The 23,866-nt window shown below is 37.9% G+C and overlaps 2 protein-coding genes across 4 annotated transcripts; both read right to left on the bottom strand.

Annotated features, from left to right (window-relative positions):
- Positions 1-1,813: 1,813 nt before the first annotated feature.
- Positions 1,814-23,661, bottom strand: LOC112572861 (prion-like-(Q/N-rich) domain-bearing protein 25). 3 transcript variants are annotated; one of them, XM_025252785.1, is made up of 9 exons: positions 23,489-23,661; positions 21,783-21,917; positions 18,285-18,368; positions 17,612-17,728; positions 16,783-16,917; positions 9,943-10,009; positions 7,669-9,373; positions 3,786-3,920; positions 1,814-2,920 (listed from the first exon to the last, which is right to left on the bottom strand). In XM_025252785.1, the coding sequence occupies exons 1-6, from the start codon at positions 23,535-23,537 to the stop codon at positions 9,990-9,992; spliced, it is 540 nt and encodes a 179-aa protein (XP_025108570.1). In that variant the 5' UTR covers positions 23,538-23,661; the 3' UTR covers positions 1,814-2,920; positions 3,786-3,920; positions 7,669-9,373; positions 9,943-9,989. The 3 variants fall into 3 exon arrangements, with proteins under 3 accessions (XP_025108570.1, XP_025108571.1, XP_025108572.1); XM_025252786.1 differs by having other exon boundaries at positions 9,203-9,373; XM_025252787.1 differs by lacking the exons at positions 1,814-2,920; positions 3,786-3,920; positions 7,669-9,373; positions 9,943-10,009 and adding an exon at positions 13,393-13,445.
- LOC112572049 (general transcription factor II-I repeat domain-containing protein 2-like) lies at positions 5,953-6,537 on the bottom strand. The gene has a single exon (XM_025251559.1). It carries the CDS (start codon positions 6,535-6,537, stop codon positions 5,953-5,955), a length of 585 nt encoding a protein of 194 aa, XP_025107344.1.
- Positions 23,662-23,866: the final 205 nt, after the last annotated feature.

The raw sequence follows: 23,866 nt of genomic DNA, 5'->3' as shown, positions 1-23,866 counted from the left end.
GGTTTGCTCCATATTTTGTCCACCTTCCACAAGCATCTTGGTCTGACTTATTTTCCAACCGTTGCTAAGGCATTATACCAGCCACAGAGGTAAGTCAAAAAAGTGAATAAGCTTCTTCAAGTCTGTATTAAATACAGAAAGTTTATTTTAAAATTATTTAAAAAAAATAATAATTATAATAACCATCATCATCATGTGCACTTCTAACGCACAGCATCACAATCACCCTCTCTGCGCAGTCACTTTAGTGTGAGCGACATGTTTCACTGAGTTTCCTGGAGATACACGATGTCAGTCGTTGCAGACTGACCTGTACTCCACGCAAAGCTTGCTGTGACAACTCGACATTGTGAAGCAGCTGGGAGAAGGTAATCAGTTTGAAGTCGACACACAGATACACAGACCTCACATCTAGTGACAAGATGGCGCAGATATGACAATAGAAATAAAATGGCCTAGGAAAGGATAAAAAGTGGCACTGACACAGAAATCCATTCAGAAATGTAGCAAACATCGTAACAGATGTACTGATGAACATTATACACAAAACTTCAAGCAGATCAACTGACAAATATGAAAAGTGAGGGAGAGGAGTCAGCCTCGAGCCAGTTAGGCGAAGGGACAGCACACTCGATAAATAAAAGTATATACATATGTATATAATTAACTTACATAAACTTATATATGCCACAAAAATTAATGCCTATTTGCATGCAGTTAAAATTTCATCAGTGTTTTCCTATTTATTGTGTCGACATCAAATGTTTTGTAGTTTCAAGCGTCTAGCAGAGGCCACAAGGGGAAGAACCGTGTACTCGCTTTGTAATCGACACGGTTATTACCCTTTCTTATCAGCAGGATTTGTACTTTGTGCATATATATATATCAAAACTTGCATCTTAAAAGAATGGAAGACGAAGGCGACAAATCAACTTTTTTTGTGTACATCAAGTGCTATTTTGTTAAATAAAAGTCTCTGTTCAAACAAAAATGTAACAAACGTTAGTGGGAAGAGCAGAGAAGGTTAGTTCTAAGCACTGGCTAATTCGTTTCTTCAGATAATTTAAATTTCATTGCCCCTCAAGCATCTACATGTGTGACGTCTCCAACTTACATTATGAGATGTTCTTTATTTATAACAATAAACTTGATGAGATGTTCTTTATTTATAACAATAAACGTGTGATGCATACAGTGGATAATCAACTTAATGAAGGAGCATGCTCTCAGCGCTTAATAGGAAACGTGGAAAGGACACGAAAGACAAGAAGAAAAACAAATATGAAGACAATCCATACAATAAAAAAAAACCCAACAACATAGAAGACGCAAGCAGTAATCAGATAGCTAACTATAAGAATGATGTTGAAATAGTACAGATACCGGGAAACCAGAAAACACAAATACCACTGAGCTGTAGGAGTTTCAAAGTGTTGAAAATTAACAAATAAAACAAATAGTTTGCTAGTCCCCAATATACACTATATATAATAATAATAATAATAATAATAATAATAATAATAATAATAATAATAATAATAATAATAATAATAATAATAATAATAAAAACAACTGTTACTTTTAAATACTTCGCCTGGTGTTTAGCTAAACTGTTTGTGACCAAAAAAAAATCAGGCTATGTAGGATGCTTTATGGTCTGTCTTTGAACAAACGCACTACATTATGTGATTTTTTGTGCTGTAGAATTGATGGTTTTGTTGAAGGTGTGCTTGTATTGACATGAGAATTTAATAACTTAATATACATAAACTAGATTTCAAACTCATGCCCTACACATAAGCACAAACACGGATTGTTTTGCAGAAAGTATTTATAAGAAAACTAAATTATTCACATGCTGTTGGACGGAATGTAAATTTTACAATTATAAAAGTCACAGAAAGACACGCACCTTTAGAGTACATGCATGGTGCTGTATTATGCAATAAACAATCAAAATAAACAAAAGCAATTTTAAGTCGTGACTTAGTAATCTGTTCAAAAAAAGTTGCAAAAAGAATATCAGATCGAACGATGGCTCGGAAGGTATAATGTTTTTTTTCACTGAGGGACTTGAACTTTCACCCGGCGATTACCGTCAGGTTCATACTGTGAACATGCGAGAGAGAGAGAGAAAGAGAGTCAAAAAGAAAGAAAGACAGACAGCCAGAGCTTAAAAAGAAAAACAGAGATAAAGATTAGGAGGATTGTAATACTGAATACAAGGATACTAACAGTGAAAAAACGTGCACATCACTTAGTACCTCAATGAAAAGTAAATTCTACTCCAAGGACTCAGTACCGATCTTGATTCGTTCATCAAATGAAACTAATTTTAACTGGAAGGATCAAAACTTACAAGCAAAGATATTAAAAAGAAAACTAAAACTAACTGATAGAAAATGTTTTAACTAATAATTTTGTGCAGGATACGGTAAAAAGTGCTTACTTCAAATGTTAGAGAAACCCATGTAACTTTAGTCCGACTTTAACCTTTATACAACAACTGGGTGCGGTAGGCTTCATTCTCCAATATATAACATGGCTGCTCTTGGTCTTTCACTAGTTTTCTTTTTCCTTTCTTTATATTCACAAACATCTTTCCAATAGTTTTGCTTCTTAGTTCAGTATCTACTTCAAATGGGTTTTTTTTCTTTGTTTTCTCTTAAATACAGCTCAGAATCCCTTTAAAAGAAATTTATTGTTGGCTTGCAACTTTAAATTTGTCCTACTAATTCCTCTACTGAAAAAATTAAAAGAATATAAAAAGTTTCAGTCAAAGATGATATCAAGTCCAGTTTCTGTGCTTGTGTCTCAGTAGCAGGTCAGACAGTATCTTATTGCAGACTCAGTGTCATCAAAAGCATGATGAGACTTCCAGCGAGGAACCAAGAGGAAACAGACAGGCGACCACCTCCGTCTGTTTAACACACATCAAAAGATTCACTACAGAATGATTTATCAGATATTCAGTGTTGTCAAGGTACACAATTATACACAAGAGTAGACATATGTATGGAAACCAATACGCGCATATAAACATATCAACACATAAATAGCACATGATGTGACATCTTAATCAATATGTAGAATTATTGACTAGTACCACTGTATTGCTATCAACAAGTCCGACTGTATCACTAGTCACTAGTATGATTGTATCACTAATATGACCCTCACTGTGACCCACGAAGTGCTTCACACTACACCGACAGATAAGGAGAAGGTTCCAGAAGGAATTAGATTAACTCGAACGTTCTATTTACTTCAATTTGCGCTTTTGTGTGTTATATCTCTAATCACTATACAGTAAAAGTTTGGGTTGCTTAAGAAGACTTGAGTGTCCAGAGCAACTACTAAATATTTACTATTTATAGTTATCCACTTCCCACATTACCACAAGTAAAAGGAATTACCATATTAAGGGCTGAAAGAGACGTGCTTTCTTACAGGATTTGAAATTACAACTAAAAGAGTTAAGAAGGTTAGAAGTTACAGATGTTTTAAGTTCGTCAAGCCTTAAAAGTTTGAATTACGCGCCTTAAAAATGATGATTTTGTAATATTTAAAGCTGCATATGTAACAAAAGAAACCTTTATAGAGTAAACAAACAGATAACAAGAAGGGAAAAGAACATATCTTTATCGCGGGCGAGTTCATAATTGTATGGATGTACACGTTCAGGAAAGGCAGTCATTACCATTATTAATGCTGATACATCAATTTAAAAAGGTTGATTATACATAAAGTTCTTTCTCACAACCAGTTTAATATGGAAAACGTACTTTTACTGCAAGTTGTGCCGGACTGAGTGTAGCCATCATTGCAGGCACACTTGGCTGCTAGACAGGCGGAGTTAGTATCAGTGCACGTGTGTGTAGCGTCGCAGGCCTCTCCAGCTCCCACTCCAGCTACCTGAGCTGTTCACAAATAAAAGAAACATGTTTAAGTTTAGTCCTTGTTACTCCTCAAGGAGCACAGGGCCGCAACAACACCTCGCCTGCGGACCCGGTATAGGGCAGCCCCCTCAGGTGGGCCCATGTGGCTCCCACGTCCTTTCCCTCTCTTTTCAGGAAATCTTATTTCCAGGATAGGGCGTAGGCATCGGTTGGTAGAGGTCTGGAGCTTGTTGCTGATGGTATTTGTCACTCTCCGGGTTTCAGAACCATACAGTAGGGCTGCCTTTACCAGCTGGACACTGTTATTAATGATCAACACGTGCATCATCTCTACCTTGGTATGTCACCTAGTCTCCTCTCTTTCTCTCGTTCTGCTTATGGTGGGTGTGTGTCCTCTAATATATATTTTCGCATCCTGTTGTAGACTATTAACTAATTTCTCAAAATTTGCTTATTTATATAATCTGGGGAAGTGTAAGTTATTATTTGGTATTTTTCTTTTTTTTTAGTAAGTATTGGATATTTCATGTAAATGTCTCGCATACTAATTATATGAAGAATCATTGAAGTATCACTATAATAACTGTTACATACAAAAGTTAGCAACATTATCTTAAAGTTGAAGCTGATGGCGAAACCAACTGAAGAAGCCCACAAATCCACTCTAACATGTAAAAGCTACAAGACACAACAGTTGAGATCTTTAAGGCAGATTCGCTGGCCTGGACATGAGAGAGTGCGATTTAAACATCATAGCTGGAGAGATAACTACAAGAGAATATGGGGTTAGAGGGAGAAAAGAAAACAACCCTGGGTCATGCGTCATTCTCTAGACTATTGTGACTAATGGAAGGCCTTGGAGAAAGAGAAAAAGCAAGCCACAGTCTGCAATGTTCAGAGTAATGAACGTAAACATTAAGAAGAGGATGAAGACAGCTAAAGACAACTGTGTCTACAAGCAGTACCAGACTACACGGAGTTTATGGCGCGAGTTTACAGCAAAAAGGCCTTCCAGCTTCTAAACACCTGGCGAAGACAAATCAACACAAAACTTTAGTCATCAAATACAGCAATGACCGTCTTCTCATAGAATGCAAATCTGTGCTAAGCCGATGGAATAAATAATGTAATGACTTGTATAACTTCTGGACGGACGCCAACCACCTCGAAAACATTGCAACTACTTCCAAAAAGCATTATTGTTTATCACTACTACAGACAGAATTATAATCAGTCTGAGGGAAGGAAAGTCACATGACGATGACAATGTTCTAGTTGCGCTGATTAAGAAGGTTTTTTTTTTAAAAAAAAGGTCATTACTGCTCTGTGCCACAATTATATTCATAACCCTTTCAAAGAAAGTGAGCGGCAAACAGTGTCAAAACAGCATAACGGCTAGCTTTATCAGCCATGTAAGCAATGATGTGATTTCAGTATATTGAACATCAAATTGACTTTTATCGCTGAGGAACTGTCAGGAGAGGAACAGGGAAGATGCACAATATCTTTCATAATGTCACGAGGTATAGAGTGGTAATAATTTCAAGGAAACTAATGCTAGTAAACTGTTCAATCAGCTACTATTTTCTGTAGATAATCACGGAGCTTTCATCACTCCCTCGCTGCAAACAGTCACAACATTATTGAGGACACAGCCATACCTCATACATCCCGGAACGAGTAACATATTCCTCTAAGAAGCATTAACAATGAAGCAGTGGGAGCCCCTCAGGACGTCGGACAGATTTGAGCAGGGGTCTCAAACTCATATTAGCATGTGGGCCGCAGTGGAAAGTAACAGCCAGTCAGCGGGCCGCACCACGAAAAGAAAATGTTTTTTCATTAAATTTTACAAACACTACTGTCACTGCAGTTAAATGCTAAAATAAGGTTTTTATAATTATTAATTACATTTAATGTAGTTTATTACATGCACAGGCAGTTTAGTTTATTAAAACAAGTTGACGTTGTCTCTGTCACTAATAAAAAGCAGAAACTGTAGTTCCCCCAAAAACAACTATAATTACTAGACCTACTGCAGATGGCTCGTCACTCATGTTTCTGTCCACTCAGCTGAGATCGTTTGGCAGAGACCAGACCTGAAGTCAGGCCTGAAGTCGCGTGTAGTGGCAAGCCGCAAGGTTGCTCTCAGATGCTCATCAGTCAGTCTTGATCGTAATGCTGTTTTGTTGATCTTCATTCTGCAGAAAAACTGTTCGTAAACGTACGTACTCCCAAACATCGCTAGAATTCTAGCAGCTGTGCAGAATAAGTTTGGAAAATTCTCTCTAGGAAGAAACTGGTAGAAATCTGGAACTCCAACATCAACGTATTTTTGCTTCAGAACAGTGTCACACTGCAGGTCCAGTAGTTCCATCTGGACTTCCTCCGGAACGTTTTTCACATCAACTGCGAACGGAGTGGCAACAAGGACAAACTGTGGTTGGAGAGAAGTGAGTTGCTGACAACCGTGTTCAAAATCTTCCAGTAGTCTGGAGAGGATGTCTACGTAGTCTTTCAGGCGCTGTGGTTCAACCGTTATGCTCTGTAGAAAAGAGAAATGAGCCAGGTTTCCATCTGCCAGCTGAGTGGCCCACAAAGTCAGCTTGCATCTGAATGATTTGATGCGGTCAAACATCACGGTAATCAGCTGCTTTGAGCCCTGTAGTTGTGAATTGAGTGTATTGAGATGTTGCGTGATGTCAGTAAGAAAAGCAAGATCCGACAAAAACATTGGGTCACTGAGCTGAGGTATGTCTCTTGTCTTTCATTGCCATGAACAATGCTATTTCCCGTCTCAGTTCAAAAAATCTCTGCAGCACTTTTCCACGACTGAACCATCTGACTTCCGTATGATACAGCAACTCTCCGTATTCCGTTTCTAAATCAGCTAGAAATGACACAAACTGTCTGTGGTTGAGACCCCGTGCACGTATGAAGTTCACCGTCTTCACGACAACATCCATCACGTTTTCATTTGTAGACTTTTGGCACAGAGTGCTTCTTGGTGCAGAATGCAGTGTATGGCTGCAAAAGGTCCCGCCAAGCTGAGCTGATTCCGTTTCTCTACCATTAATCCAACAACACCAACCTTCTCTGAACACATTGCTGGTGCACCGTCCGTAGCCACTGAAACAAGTTTTTCCCACGGTAGCCCACACCTGTCAATACAGGTGTTATTTTCATTTCGCTTGTGAACGGGGGTAATTTTCACCGCGGGAGTTAATCACCAAGCACAACATACATATACACCGCGGACGTGGCAGCGGGCAGCACAAAAATGTTTCGCGGGCCGCATGCGTGAGACCCTGATCCAAACTCTGCTACAAACAACAACGCTAATTTATACAATAATCTAGCATGGACACTTGCATGTCACGTGCTAAAAATAAAAACAAACATCTAGAGCAAGCAAACAAAAAAGAAAACGCATACTTGTAGAGACATAATAAATAGTCATTATAAATATCTATAATATGACTAAAACGATAACAGTCACTTTAATTACTATGATACGGGAAATTCATTAAAAAAACAGCGCCAACATATTATAGTAATCGCTTAATAAAATATATATATTTGTAATACTTCTCCTCTAAAATATATCAACCTACGAACCCCATCATATGAGGAGAAGTCCTACTGTAGCATGCACAGTGTTCTATCGAATGGGAAAAGATAAGTTTTGTTGGCCTCTGGTAGAAAAGGTAATCGTGCGAAAGGTAAAGGGTTGGTAGGAAAAGGTCAAAGGTAAAAGTAGTCACCGAACCTTGAGGGCGGTATTGCACTTTTCTCGAGGCCACCTCTTCTTGTCTCTCACGCTGGTTTTCCTTCCTCGGCAATGAAAGTGTTATGAAGCAGTTAAACATCTGTGTCTTATGAGGAAAGAATGTTGCACCGTGCGGGTGTCGAACTGGTCACTGTTGGTGACAATGGCTTCAAATACCTGGGATCTATCACTCACCTGTTTATTTCTCAAAGCAAAAGGGATAACAAATATATATAAGAGGATCTGTACAGTGGTGTGTGTGTGTGGTATTATGATGATGATTAATGATTAATGATTATTATTGATGATGATGATTATGATGATGATGACGACGACGATGACGACGACGACGACGACGAATAGAGATGTAAACAGTGAAAAGCAAACACCCAAAACTAATCCTTAAAACTTGAAAAATTCACACAGTTGCTAAACCCCCAATCGGAGCTGCCTGCACACCAGCAGAGGGATCAAATGGTGACTGTTTGGATGTCAACGCCGTTTGTTCAACAAAAAGCAAGAAGTGTGAATGTAAACCTGGATACACCGAACCTGATGGAGGAAAATGTGGTAAGTTTTGAGTTTTACCAGGTAAAAATATTGTGTTAAAGGCGATTTCAGGATAGATTAGACCACTATTATGTGGAGAAAGGTTATAAACACACTAGATAATAAAATTTTTGATTGATGTAAGTAATGTAGATAGTGCTTTTTACAATATAAAATATAGAAGAACTTAAAATATTATGAATACTGCAATTCATAAAAAATATATAATCGAAAAAGACATGTTTCAGTTATGTTTTAGCGAAACCGTTTTTGTTGCTATGACTTCCGTTTTGTGTCAATTCTTTTTTTGGAAATAATTCTTACTCTTGTCTATCTTTTGCTATCATATCCTATTGCTCTCAGCAAAAACAAAACAATCTCCAAAAAGAAAGTAACGTTCTAATGTTGTCTACAATTTACAGAGACACACATTTATCTGTGTATACTCACACACTAAGTAAAGTGCTTTATGGGAAACAGGCTGGCAAGTGCACACACACACACACTCACGCATTCATACACACACGTATGTCCGTTTGACCCCGCGTTAGTTCAATCCGTCAACGAGGAACAAGTGTTACACTAGCTATAGCTCTATTCCTAGTTATCTCTTGACCATGTGTACAGTGTACTGTTCAAATTTAATAATAACTTATATCGAATAATAGATTGCTGTGATCGTATCTAATTGTTACTGCTGTGGGACTTATATCACGTTAGTTCTTTTGATACGAGAGATTTACAAAATAAATGCAAAATTTATGAAAAAAAGATGTGAGCTGTTATAATAGGACAACATCACATCATTTTGATAATAATTGGAGATAAGCATAAGTAAACTTTGTTCATCAAGAAGTAAATGCTAAGCTAAAAGAAAAAATGATTAGTGCACGCGCACACCCACACACACCAGCAGAGATGGCAGAAAGACAGCAGAACAGAGGAGGAAAATAAAGAAAGAAAAAAAGAGAAAGGATTTACTGACGGCACATGATTATTGAAATGTTGCAGCTCTATTGAGCAACGTGGCACTTGACTCCCCATGTGCATACACCAATGGAGGTCAGTCGAACTGCGCCAACGCCAACGCCGTCTGTACACCACGGACTACCCCGACGTGTCAGTGCAATGCTGGACACCACAAGTCTGGATCAGCCTGCAGTAAGTGTAGTTTGTGTAAATAAGTAGCTACTATCAGACATAATATGAAACACATTTACTTACTGACACAATGACAAAGACGTAGCTCCACACACTCATTTGTAGACTTGCAGAAAACAAACTCCTTTTTTTTTGTTCTTTAATTTTGAAAGGGAAGGCGAGCATGAGCGAGTGTGTGTTGTGTTGTGTGTGTTGTGTGTGTTCTGTGTGTTCTCTGTGGTGTGGGTGTTGTAGAAGAGTTTACTGTATTGTTTAGACAGTAGCGTAGAAATAAAAATGTTGTTTGTGGATCATGTGTTGTCATGCATACAATGCCATTCTCCGTATCCTAAATGAAAAAATGGACCGGTCAGCACTTAATAATATATATATATTTGTAATACTTCTCCTCTAAAATATATCAACCTACCAATCCAATCATATTGGGAGAAGTCATACTGTGGCATGCACAGTGTTCTATCGAATGTGAAATGATAAGTTTTCTTGGCCTCTGGTAGAAATGGTAATCGTGCGAAAGGTAAAGGGTTGGTAGGAAAAGGTCAAAGGTAAAAGTAGTCACCGAACCTTGAGGGCCGTATTGCACTTTTCTCGAGGCCACCTCTTCTTGTCTCTCACGCTGGTTTTCCTTCCTCTGCAATGAAAGTGTTATGTAGCAGTTTAACATCTGTGTCTTATGAGGAAATAATGTCGAACTGGTCACTGTTGGTGACAATGGCTTCAAATACCTGGGATCTATCACTCACCTGTTTATTTCTCAAAGCAAAAGGGATAACAAATATATATAAGATGATCTGCACAGTGGTGTGTGTGTGTGGTATTATGATGATGATTAATGTTTAATGATTATTATTGATGATGATGATTATGATGATGATGACGACGACGACGACGACGACGACCAATAGAGATGTAAACAGTGAAAAGCAAACACCCAAAACTAATCCTTAAAACTTGAAAAATTCACGCAGTTGCTAAACCCCCAGTCGGAGCTGCCTGCACACCAGCAGAGGGATCAAATGGTGACTGCTTGGTAAAAGCTCGCGAGACTAATAGACTTACACAAGGGCCGTGAAAACTGTCCTAGCCTGCGTTCGTGTTCGACACCCTGGGTGGATGCACTGTTGTAACCATAGTAGAGTCTTAGCTTGCAACCCTGTGCTAGAAGGATGACTCATGGTGTAAACACTTTATTTTCAGTCTCAAACAAAGGGGTGGCTCTAGGACAGGTGTCTGTGTGGACTCTCTGTATGACCATCTTGACCGTGTCGCTGGCTGTCAACGTGGTTTAGGCCTCAGTCAAGTCATCTTCAACATGTTGAACGTGTCTGACCCTTTCCGTCCAGGACAATGAATATTCTTTTCTGAACTTTTTCTTTCACAATTATTATTGTGTAGTCTAACATTTTAGTTGTTTACTGTCTTTTTCAATGTTTTTTTTTTAATTAAATATTTCGCATGGCAATCAGGAGCTTCATATACTCTAGTCTAGATGAAGATGTCCCGCACAAAGTAAAATCTTATTTCTGCAAGATCTTAGACTTCATCATACATAAAACTGCCAGCTGTTGCTCCTGCCGCCATCTGTTTTCAGATATGATCTATGGAAAATACATAGTGAAGAAAATGACGGCAGGTGCAACTTTTACCAGTTTTACAAACATAAAAACTTTCCCACTTTTGTTTTAAAAATAAAGTGAAGACTAAGTACGTGGGACTTGTCTTACTTCTCTAATTCTTTTTGAAACTTTTTAAATTTTTTGATTAATTTATGTGACTCATTAATACATCGTTACCCTTCCTACTTTAATTTTATTTTCAGACCCTGTTTTTAAAAACTGAAAAGTCTTGATTTATTAAAGAAAGCAATTCTAACCCTTTACTTTGTTTTTACTTTATATTGACACTCTGTATAATCAAAGAATGGACTAAGCTGGAGTGTTTTTTTCTGTAAGTAAAATAAGAGAACATACAAACGAGAACACAAGCACGTGCCTTACAAAACAGTAAGATTTTTGTCTTGATGACTGACTGACTGACTGACCGACTTAATAACCCACACTTAGATAGGTTCCTGCACTCCTGTGTTGTTTTATTGTACTTCGACAGAAAGAATACAAACAAGCTCAAAATAAAAGGGAATGAGTGCGTTATATGGATGGTTCTATTAACACTTATTGCTTAGTGACAAGAAATGCTGCGCCCTTAAATGATACAGATAAAAACAGACCTGAACACACCAGCCCCCAACACACAAAAAATAGGTTTGCTTGCACCTTACTGTCATATAAGATTGGTAATTAGTACTAGAGTAATCGTTCATCAAATGGAAGTAGTAAATGAGTGAATGAACGATAAAACATGAGTCACTCACAGAGGATTGAAAACACACGGCTAAACACCAAATCATGCCAATTTCCCAGTTAAAAATCCCGTCTCCATAGAAAACATGTTTTTCACAGCAAGCATATAAAAAGGAGCAAGACCACAAATAACAAATCTTTATTTACTGCAGTAGCACAATAAGCAACAACTACACTTTATTTTACATGAGGTACTCGATGTAAGAAGGAAATGGAACTCAAGATTATAACAAAATTAAGGTACTACAATCATAACAGAACAAAATATACAATATTAAAAAGGACCGGGGTTGATGTCTGAATAAACATGGATTTTCAAGGCGATAAATATATTTAGAGATGGCAAGACACTTTTAAAAGTTAAAGGGAGGTAATCCTGTTTACCTTGCATAAAATTGTTCCTTTCTTCGCTCCCTTGGTTAGACAGGCAACAGTATTCACACAGTTAAGATCGTCAGGGTTACTTTTAATACTGAACTGTGAATTATTTTAGCATGATGATCTGAATTGATCAATTTCCTTTTTTCCTGGCGTCTTGAGAAAAAAATTTAGCTTACAATTTATTTCAACATATTGACCTCCCTTCCCCCCATTCTTCCAATAACTCCCCGCCCCGGTAAAAAAAAAAAACCGTCGCTGATGCTTGTAAACACCACAGAAAAGTATTGCTCCACGCAAGGGTTCCAGAAAAGTTGTTTACTTTGCAATTTACATGTACCTGAAAAGTATAACACGACCATTAGTATAGGCGTTGACTAAACAAAGAATTAAAGAAACCCCCAACTTTTCTTCTTGCTTTTCACCTTTGTTAAGTTCAGTTGTCAACGATAGTTCAGTTCTGTCCTATGTAAATTCTCAGGTGGTAACATAGGTGTGATTAACACACTTTCTTCAACAGGAACAACAAGACAAATCAAGTTCACAAAATTTCATTGTTATCATGCTACAGCCAGCCTTGAACGAGGGCAGGACACGTTCCGATAACACCTTCATGTCAACACTGTAATGTGGATGTAACATTGCGACATACTACAGCTACACCTGCTTATACTCTCCATTTTGATTTCACTTCTTATTACGAAACATATACCGGGTAGAAGTGGCCCACTGTGTACAGAGGATGCAGTCTATATGACTAAATTGTTTTACTAAGATTGCACTCCAGGAGCATAGGGCCGCAACACAACAGCGCTCAGTAAAGACAGACAACACAACACTTTATCCAATATTTGCAGGTAGATTTTCTTGTCACATATTTTTCTCCCAACAAGCAGAATAAATCTTGATGTCAAAAATGAAGTGCTCTTCAGGTTTAAGTAACATTATTTGTAATCTTTGTTTACTCGCGATCAACGTGGTGGGTTATCTGACCACCCCCCACTCCAATTCGTGTTTCCTGTTTTCTGGCTAAGGGTTGCCTACCCGGTATCAGAACATGCTCCGACATGACCAAGAACTGGTTGGACTGCTCATTTTTACCTTGAGCACTCGCGACATCCGTGTAACCAGAAAACTTCATGCTTTGGCAACAACAGAATGACTCCCTCATGGGCGTGTACAGGTGGACTGCTGTCTGTCTGCCGAGACCAACGCTTAGCCTCTTGCGAAGTTCTCCGCATAGTCTCGGCGAGCCTAAACAATGAAAATGACTAAACCGGAAGCTTTGTAGACTCATGCCTCGTTTTAGTAGTTAACTCGTGACTCCATCTAATGAGAACAGAAGTTAGTAACTCTATTAATCTCGGTGATTAAATCTACTCGTAAAGTATGCTCAGTTGCAAAATTAAACAGAACAAGTGTTATTTTCAAAATAAAGATAAGATGAGGAAGATTATAACGCTGTACATCATTGGAAACTTAGAAACAAGCTATAGCTATATCTCACACCTTGACTATGGTGTGTGTCGGGTCGGGGAGAAAGCACGGCGGAGCCCGCAGGTTAAAATGTACTTGTTTATTTTTTCTTTAATTTAACATAGGTTAATTAAATAAAATGTTACTATAAAATACACTCAAACATTAAAACTCAATTCTAACACAGGAAGGTGCAAGAATAACAAACAGCGTGGCTGCCGTCTCTGATGGAGTCGTGAGATACTCGGGGTCCCCTGCCTTCAAAGAAAAGGCTGGTGGCACATATTAATTGTTTTGATTTAACCCCACTTACTGGTGTGTAACAACGCAGTGACACCAACAGGAAAAGTGAGAAGTGTCACTACTGATTGATCTCTAAATGTTAACCCACAAAAACTTTGGTCCTCTGAATTCGGCAAACATCTCATGAAACATATCCATACATTGAAGCCGGCTTCACCATTGGATTATTTATCAAGATACGCTGTGTAAACATGTATTAGGCATGGACCAGGTTGCGAATAAAGAAAATCGTGAACTTTATTAGAACAAAATGACTCACCCACCGACAGTTTATAGAGTTGTTAGAGGACGCTAAAGACAATCACAAATATGTTTCCTATCACACACACGTTGCTAGGCTTGGAAAAAGTTAACTAATGATTATGGGAACTTCATGACTAAATGGTTGCTATTTTAGAAATGTTGAAAAATCAAACTCTTACTCAATGTAAAGGAAAATGGTGGTAATCTCTGAGCTGACGAATGTGTGCGAAGAGATATTTTCAAACATGAAACAAAGAAAAATTCTATGAATTGCTACATCGAAAACTAGGTATGATTTAAAAAAGATTCATCAGCGAATAAAAACATTCTCACTGTTTACACAAACACAATTATGTACGAATGTTACAATCAATTTCAAATAAGGTTGGTGTGATGTTAGGGTATCAATACTTTTAATATTTCTAAAGACGGACGAGCCTAACATGTTACACTTGAAAATAAAACTTCTAGGATATTTTACTTTCGCAATGGCATGGCTCTACGAATTTTATCGGTGCGCAGTTATGGAGGATGTACTGAGGAACTGAGGTCAAGAAGACCTACACCATACAAATCCTACAGGAAGCCATTTTCAACATGCTACAACCTGAGCTGAGTACGAGTGGCACACGTGAGATAAAGCGCCGACCTCTCACCGCAGTCATTTACAAGCAGGTGTTTGTTTACATTAGGACATGTTATGCAATCAAATGTAATTAATTTTTAAAGCAAATTTGGCTTCCTTCTTCCTATCTCTGGAGTTTCCCGATGTGAATTCAATTCAATAAATGTTCAAAGGTCAAAGGTTTCTCTCTAGGCGTGAATGTTATCTTAACTTTTTCTCTAAGGAAATATTTTGAGCTCGATAACCACGCAGCCAAAAAGAGGTCAAAGTTTGATAGCAAAGACCCTCAACAAGTAACATTGCCACTATTTATATGCCATTTCTGTGCATTCATTTTAAACAGCTTTAAATCAAAATCGAGGAAATTTAAATAAATAGCATTGCATTATTAAGATTCTTGAACAACTTTCAGATAACTCTTTGAATATTAAGGAAAGACATAAAAAGATAAGACAAAGGAATGGGACTTTTGACACAAGTGACATTGAACTACTGTTAAAAAATCAGGAATGTTCGTGCATTTTCATGTCTGGCGTTATAAGCAAAAGGTAGATACAGGGTAAACTCTATAAGTAAAAGGTAAAGTGTGCAAGATTCTTTTTAGCTTTTGGTCATTGAAGGCATTTTTCCAAGCCATTGGAAGATTTAATCAAAATAAGTATCCTGTAATTTAATTTCGGGCAGATAAATGTTTTATTACTTATAAATCGTCATCTAACTATTTTATGACAAAATAGTTCAATGGCTTGGAAATTTAGCGCTGGTTTCTGTTAACGATTTACTTCTTTAGTTAGAAATTGTTCATCAATGTTAAATATTAAGCATAACATTAGTAAACATGATAAAGAAATAAAACAAGAAGAAATTACATTATTTTACTGAGAGCTTTCAAGTATTTTTATGCTGACCAGATGTTTTTTGAATGCTTTGCTGTTAAACTAGGTGCACTTAAAGCAGCTGGTGTGTTCCCAAGAATATTCTAGAGAGTGAAATGACTAAACACTCACTCAAAGTATTCATGGAAAGTGTCAATGTGTAAAAGAATGATACAAGAGCAGGAGACTTGGCCAATCCGCACAACCCTCTTAAGTGCCCAGCAACATCCTATAGTGTCAGTTTGTATCAACATACCTGGTTGCCAGGGTGGATTCCAATAAAAGGTCTGAGACCCACCCTGAAGTCAGTCAGCTCTGCCGAAGTCAACACAACAGGAAACACACAAGAAACTAAAATGCAGCTGGTAGTTCTAGGGATTGCTTGTGTTTTGTGTGACGAGGAGAATAATGTATATTTTGTGAGAATAAATGGTACCCGCACGACAGCCCACAAGCCGGGCGGTGGCCATTGTCCCTGTTCAACGTAACGCGATTTGATGGTTGGGTCGATGTTTGTGCTCGCGCTGACAAGTTCTCTCATGGATATTAATGTACACATATTGAATTAAATGAGCAAACTTTGGCGGTAATGCCTGTGTATTTCTTAATGAAATGTAACAGTTTCAAACACAATAAAAGATGCCGCAAAATATCAGTCGATTTTGAACTGACGCAGGTAGTATCACGTGCAAAATACCACGTGGTTCATTAGGTGAACAGGAAAGAGCATTTTCTGCTGAATCTGGTAGAGTATGGAATAACAATATTGAGTTCATGGTAGCCACCACAAGTTGGTAGGTGCGTACAGTCATAATGGCGACTAACCAGGCAAAGTCATTGTTATCAGATAAGAAGTACCTAGGTAAATATTTGATGTGTTAAATGTCATTTGTTTTATGTACAGCGACACATGGTAAACATTAGCACAAAATGAGAGTCTAACTGCGGCCATTGATGCAGAAATGTATTAAAAAAGAGAACATTGTCTTAAATGTGATGGTACATACTTGTATGGAAGTGAATGTTTAGGAAAGGCAGTCATTGTTATTATTGTTGTTAATAAATTAATTAAAATTAATAAAATAGGTCGATTATATTTTAAAGTGCTTTGTCACAACCATTTTAATATGCAAAACATACTTACTGCAAGAGTTTCCAGACAGAGTGAAGCCAGCTTTGCACGTACACTTGCTTGCTACACATTCAAAGTTAGCACCAGTGCAAGTAGCATTGCATGTCGCTCCAGCTCCAACTTCAGTTCCAGGTGCACTTCCTTGAGCTGCAAACAGAAAAAAAAACATGTTTTAGTTTAGTGTATTAACGTTACCGCTGAGAAACTGCTAGCAGGAGAACAGGGAAGGGAAGGTGCACAACTCAAAGGCCTTAACTGCTACATTCTTACAAAGATATGTGTTATACCCACGAGATCTCTGGATTCTTTGGTTAGTTATGTAACTACTAGATTGTCTACATACCGGATAGAGATGATATCACAGGCTAAAAGGGAAGAAGAATAGGCGCGTGTGATTGGGTGTTTATATGAAATGTGGTGGCCATTTTTTATCCTGATTATATCAATGAAATGAAAACAAGATTTAAAATGTTTTGTCGCAATCATTTCACTATTAAAAATACACTTACTGCAGACTCCGCTAAGAGCAATGAATCCCTAATATAAAATAGCAGTCCGGTGGCGCAACGGTTAGCGCCTGTCACCAATACAGTGAAGGCTGGCTGCCTTGAGTTCATTTCTCGTCTCGGGCATGCTGTTCTTTCTCTGCACGTGGCATCTGTTCACAGGGCTGGCTGCTTGCCGTAATATAGCCTTAGTTGCTGACAAGGTGTAAAACACCAATTCCCCCCCCCCCCTATATAAAGATATTGAAAATAAAGAAAGTTGGCTGAACCTTAGTTTTGGAAAAATAAAAGTTAATTAACGACCAGTATTAAACGTTGACATGTGAGATACCTACCACACATGCCAGTCAGTCCTGCGTTGTAGTTGCTATCACACGCGCATTTGTTGGTGGAGCAGGTCGAGTGTGCAACACAGTCAGCGGTAGCAGTACAGGTCTGTCCAACTTTTTTCTCTAAAAATACAAACGTGTGCACAGAATATAGTCTAACTTGTTGTTTATCAGTTGAGAATGAAGTAAACATCCCTCTAATATTAATTGATTGCCATAGACTTCACGTTCTACCTTATGTAGAGCACATTTGGTTGTAGACATGTATGTAAAATAACACAAACTACACAAAAGGCTTTATAGAATGAGTGATGTCTATAATACGTGAATGAATATGTACACATTTAATTATGTATAATGTCATCGTTATCTTTACCAGAGGACATTATTGTCTTCAGTTTTTTTTTTTTTGTAACGGAAAATGTATATTTTTGTCTTGTAAAGAGTAGTTTTTGCTATAAAATCTTGTTACAAGAATTATTGATAAAAGGGGATAATCGAAATGTGCAAATATAATAAAAGTAACAAATGCATGTCAAAGGGTGTGAACAATGATTTATAAAGTAAGAAAACAAATCAAGGAAGTTAGCAGAAAATAGTTACAACATTTAGAAATCAAAGAAGTTTAGTCTCTCCAAGCTTTCTTCAAAGGCAATACAAACGGAGGTGAAATACTTACTGCACACAGATGAATCACACACTAAAGTGTCGCCAGTGCAGGTAGAACCTGATAAACAAGCTGTACCCAGGGCTCCGTTTGCAGCTGTCAACAAATATTGTTATCAGAACATCGTGCAATTGTTCTTGTATTGCTTAGATAGGTTAGTTAAACATTTGTGAGGTAGGTGTTTATTTATACCCTTATTAATATTCACTTAAAGTAGTCGATTTACTGTTAAAGTGCATTGTTGCAACCAATTGATTATGTAAAATATATACTGCATCTTTCCACAGACTGAGTACAGCCAGCAACACACACATTTTGACACACTTTCTAAACAAATGTTGCATGTAGAACAACCAGAACCACAGGTGCAATCATCTGCAAGTTCAGCTGCAAACTGAGTTTAATGACCAACACATGCATCATCTCTACTTTGGTGTGTCAGTCTACTCTATCTTTCTCGCTTTGCCCATATCGTGTGTGTGTATGTCCTCTCATATGAATTCGCATCCTGTTGTAGACAACTTTGTTTAACAAATTGCTTATTTGTGTCACCTGCTGATGTCTAAATTATTATTTTGCATTTTTATATTTTTATTTTTATTTATTCTTTGACAAGTCTTGGATGTTCTTTCTGTAAATCTCTATCGTAACAATTATACGAAGCACCATTAAAGTATTACAATAACTAAAAAAAGTACAATAGTTAGATAAAAATGTGTTATCTTAAAGCTGAAGCTAATGCTGAAGTCCAGCTCTTGAAATCCCTAAATCCCCTTTAACATTAAAAAAAACTGCGACACACCAGTCGAAAAAAAATTGTTTCACGGGATAGCGCAGATTTTTTTGTATCAGCTATTTAGCCCTTGAATGACGTTTCAGAAAATGGTTTTACTGCACAAGTTGCGCTATCGGTTGCCGTGGAAACAATCCAAAATGGCGCCAAAACAAACAATTTTAAAAGCATAAAACTTCGTCAATTTTGTGAGTAGACTCAAAATTCTGTTTGAAATAGTTACCTTTAAGACAGATCTACAATCGGATGACGGGGATTTTACAAAATCGGCTTAGATTATTTTTATGAATTTTTTTGTTAAACACTGTGTTAAATTTTAAGAAATTTTGATTTAAAACGGTATAACTACCAAATTAATAAATATTTCTTTAAAAGCCCTCATAGAAATGTTTAAATTTTGCTTTATTTTCAGCTCGCTTAACACATGACTGACGGCGATTTCGACAGCAGAATTCAGTTCACTAAGTTATTTTTTTATCTGCTACGACGGTCTAAGAATGTCCACGTGGTTTTTATTCTTTCGCACGTGGTATTGTGAGAAGAAATGAGCGTCTGACAGGTACAGTGAACATTTAATATCAACGTTAATGTCCCAGAAAGAAAATACCCCAGCATTACCTATGAGTTACTCTCGACATTGTTTACATCCGGAGGCCATGACAGTTGCATTGCGGGATACCCGAGCACAGCCGAAGCGTGCTCGTGTGACCTATGACCACGTCTAGGTCGGCATTAGAGAATTCTGATTGGCTATATGCAAAGTATGTTACGCATGCGTCCATATAAGGAAGTTTCCGACCCTTTGTGTCGTCTAGAAAAGAGCTTGTATCATAGCTTGGAGCCTTCTAAGGGTTTTGACTCAGCCTTTGTTTGAAAATTCATGTCCTGACCTTTCGACCGATATACGATGTGACACAGTTTCCCACTTGGTAGAGTGTGTTGCTATGTCTCAAACATTCTCTATGCTCGCTAATTCTGCGCTCGGGAAAAGTAAATAGGATAGAAGTAGCTATTTTTTAATTGACAAAATAGACATATTTGTAGATTGTTCAATGAAAAACCACTTGGTGAGTGAATAGAACAAAATATAAACTTTCACAATATGAAGTAATCTCAAAATGGCTAAAATGTAAAATTTTTGACAATTTTATGACCGGTGTTGGACCTTAAACTGTTACTTAAGGGGGCGCGACTCTCGTCGATACGACCCTGTTGAGAGAGCTCCGACTTTTCGTTTGCTTTCTCCTATTTGGAGGTTTTTTTTCTGCGTAGCAACTAGTGGTGTAGGACTGTAGGGATAGATGGTTTTGCCCTGTGTACATTTTTGGGAGTCCTGTGTGCTGCTCCTCGCTGCTTCAACGAGTTTCGCATTTTCCACACTAGATCACGTCGGACATCATGGCGGATAACTGCCATTTTTCACGCGAGTATTTTATTTCTCTTCAACCCAGCGTTTGCGTTCCACCACCTGATTTCCCGCGCATCGACTGGACCACATCAGGACATCTAGCGGTGAGGAACGTGTTCACACGAGAAGGAAGAGCTCCCAACGAAGAAAAATTTCTATGTCTCTTGTGACTATAGACAATAAAGATACAGTGATACCTCGGTTCTCGAACGCCTTGACTTTCGACCAAATCGGTATTCGACCAGGAAATTCGAGAAAATTTTGTCTTGGAATCCGAACAAATATTTGGAACTCGAACATCCGAAGGTCCGAGATGAGCCGAGTTGAGCCGAATGGCGTTCATTTGGCCCAGCGCGCGTTGCTTGCGTCATCAGTGTGAGTGCAGAGAGAGAGAGAGTCACGTTTTTGTGGAGAGAGTCATGAAATGTGTGCAAAAGGGGCAGAAATCGCAAATTTTGTTGAACAACATCACCCTGATAAAGTGGTAGCAAATAGAGCAGTTAACATTTTTAATGACAATGTTATGTCCACTTTCCGCAAAATTTTGCAAAGGAGAAAAAAACAGCAAACAATTGACAAATCTTCCGTAAAGAAATCAGACAAGCAACTGCAGAGCAAGATTCTGATTCTCCTCAGCAAAAGATACAGAGAACAGAAACACCCGAAGAGCAGTTACCCTCTGTTTTTATTGAAGAGGACTCCCTTCAAAACAATAACCATCCCCTTCCTCCTCCCTCCACATTCATTCCCTCCTGCCATAAAAGTTTGGTACAGGTACAGTAAATGAACACAATTTACTGTACTGTACAGTACATTTTATTTATTTATTTATTTGTTTTAATAAATACACTTTTATTTCTTATTTCTTGTTGAGACTCATGTTTTTCTACATATTATATACAAATTAGGCCAGTAAATAGCATTTCTGGGGCTGGAACGAATTAATCCAGTTTCCATTATTTCCTATGGGTTTCATTGCTTCGGTTCTCGAACAATTTGGTTCTCGACCGTCCTCCCGGAACGAATTATGTTCGAGAACCGAGGTATCACTGTATCTTGTATCTTGTACGTTCGGAAATAAACATGCTCTACCCTGCGAGATATTTGGGTTCTGTGGTCAGTAATGTAACTACTGGACTCTCCACTTCCCGGGTAGGGATGATAGCACAGGCTGAAAGGGGGAATAGAATAGGTGCGTGTGATTGTCTTTATATGAAGTGTGTCAGTAGTTGTTATTCTTGCTTATACCAACGTAAACGGGGTTTAAAATGTTCTGTCGCAATCATTTGACAATGTAAAATACACTTACTGCAGACTCCGCTAACAGCAGTAAATCCACTACTGCAGACACACTTTGGAGGTGTTCCTGAACATTCGGTGTTGGCATCAGTGCAGGTGTCCCCAGAAGGGCATGCGGCTCCGAATTTGACATCAGCTGCGTTTGCTGGACAGAGATTTGCGTATTCAGTATCGGCATTTAGTTTTGTATATGCCTTGCTACCTGCCACTCAATCTTCTGTCTTTTCTGTATGTTTATTTCTGTTTCTCTGAATTACTGATTTATATAACCTAATGACACCAAATTTAACCACTGTTTTTATGCATTTTGCATTTCTTGATGATAAATAGTTAATGTAAAAATGAAAGTTGAAAGACATTTAAATATTTTAGAAATAACTAGATCAAAAGATCAAAATAGTTTGCAAGTTCTCACTCTCTACTCTATTTTTGACACACTCTCTCTACATAGATATCCGATACGTATATATCTGTATGCTCAATATTTCAATATGTCCAATATGCTGTCATTGAAATTCCGATGAATGACATACTGACAAAACCACATATTTAAAAGTCGTGGGGACGACTGAACAAAAAAATAGGGGACTATAATTACTTTATGAGCAGATTTACATTGTACATGGGTCACAGTTTTAGGCACATAGAAAATGGTATTATATTAAAAAACAAATATATTTATGTGACTGGTCAAATATATATGAAAATGTATATTAACAGTCCGTCGAGTCATAAAAGCTGTTGACATTAATCGTTGAATCATCCGTGTTTTATTGATGTGCAGTAGACAAGATATGTCTATTAATACTGAGGACGGATGGTAACACTTGCTCCAATGTTTTCTTTTTACTACACATGTTGTCAGAGGCCACGGCTGTCTTGAATATCAGTTTGCCTTTATCCCCAACTCATTTTCTTGATGGATTATTTTATCTTTGATGAATCTCACAAGGTACAGTGTCTTAATCATTTCAAAGATACTAAAGCTAGTAAACTGTTCAATTAGTTTGTGTTTGCTGTGATTGGGCACAGGACTTTCATCACTGAGACACCCGAAACATGCACAACATTAGTCAGGACACAACCAAAGCTTGTACACCCCGAAACGAGGGACACATATTCCTCTATAGTTCTCTAAGAAGCATTAACAATAAGTCAATGTAAGCCCATAAGGACCTCAGGCAGACAGTAGTAAGCATAAGAGAAATAAGTGCAACATATTTACTACAGTGTAAAGGATGAAGACAGAACGTAAGCAACCTTCCACCCTCCCCGTTTAGACAGTGCATGCGGGTATCATCAATTATTTTTTCTTCATCGACGCCAATCATACCTCAAATAATGATTTCTAAAGCAGACTAAAATCCTAACCCTAATCCAAATTCTAACAGAAACAACAACACCATCTTATTCCTTACATGTACCCCTGCGTATAACAATCACAAAGATATCTAGAACAAACAAGGAGCAAAACGTACACGTGAATTTAAAGAAACCTAATGTAATCATGATACATATCGACAATATGACTAAAATAATTTGAGCCACGTTTATTAATATGCTATGGTAAATTCATAAAATACAACCCCCGACACTTACGCTTATCATACTATAGTAATCACTAAATATGAATAAAGAAATCTCAATCAAAACATCCTACAGTTCTCAATCTAACCTAAACAGACTAAACTTAACCCAAAGTTCAGAGCCACTTACCAGCCACAGTAAGACAGGAGAAGACAGTCACTAGGAGTATCGCCTGCATTGTCCTTGTCTTTCTCTTGCTTGATGTCGCCCGGCGCTGACTGGCTTTGGGGTGGAGCTTGGTGGTCTTTTATTTCCTCCACCCTAGTAACTACACATGTTGACACACACTGTAACCATGGTGGGTTGCTATGTACTAGAGCGAGAGTTTTGCTGATTGGTCAAGTCTTCAGAAATCTGTTCTGCTAACACGTCTACACATTGGCAAAGTTAAGGAATGTTTTGAGTCAGCATTTGGTTATCATAGAGTTTAGTTTATTCTTTCCTGCTACTTCAAGGAGCATAGGGCCGCAGCACCACCTCGCCAGGACCCGGTATAGGGCTGCCCCC

Source organism: Pomacea canaliculata, linkage group LG9, assembly GCF_003073045.1.
Source record: "Pomacea canaliculata isolate SZHN2017 linkage group LG9, ASM307304v1, whole genome shotgun sequence".
In the NCBI taxonomy this organism is placed as follows: Eukaryota; Metazoa; Mollusca; class Gastropoda; order Architaenioglossa; family Ampullariidae; genus Pomacea; species Pomacea canaliculata.
The sequence above is the reverse complement of the archived record's forward strand: the minus strand, read 5'-3'. Positions and strand labels throughout refer to the sequence as shown.

Excerpts from the sequence above, each read along its gene's own strand:
- LOC112572049 (XM_025251559.1), bottom strand. The coding sequence starts at position 6,537 with ATGTTTGACCGCATCAAATCATTCAGATGCAAGCTGACTTTGTGGGCC.
- LOC112572861 (XM_025252785.1), bottom strand. The coding sequence starts at position 23,537 with ATGCAGGCGATACTCCTAGTGACTGTCTTCTCCTGTCTTACTGTGGCT. Across the intron at positions 18,369-21,782 it reads TGCTGTTAGCGGAGTCTGCA|CTGCAAACGGAGCCCTGGGT; the intron begins GTAAGTGTATTT and ends ATTTGTTGACAG. Across the intron at positions 10,010-16,782 it reads TCTGTCTGGAAACTCTTGCA|AGGAAGGAAAACCAGCGTGA; the intron begins GTAAGTATGTTT and ends CTTTCATTGCAG.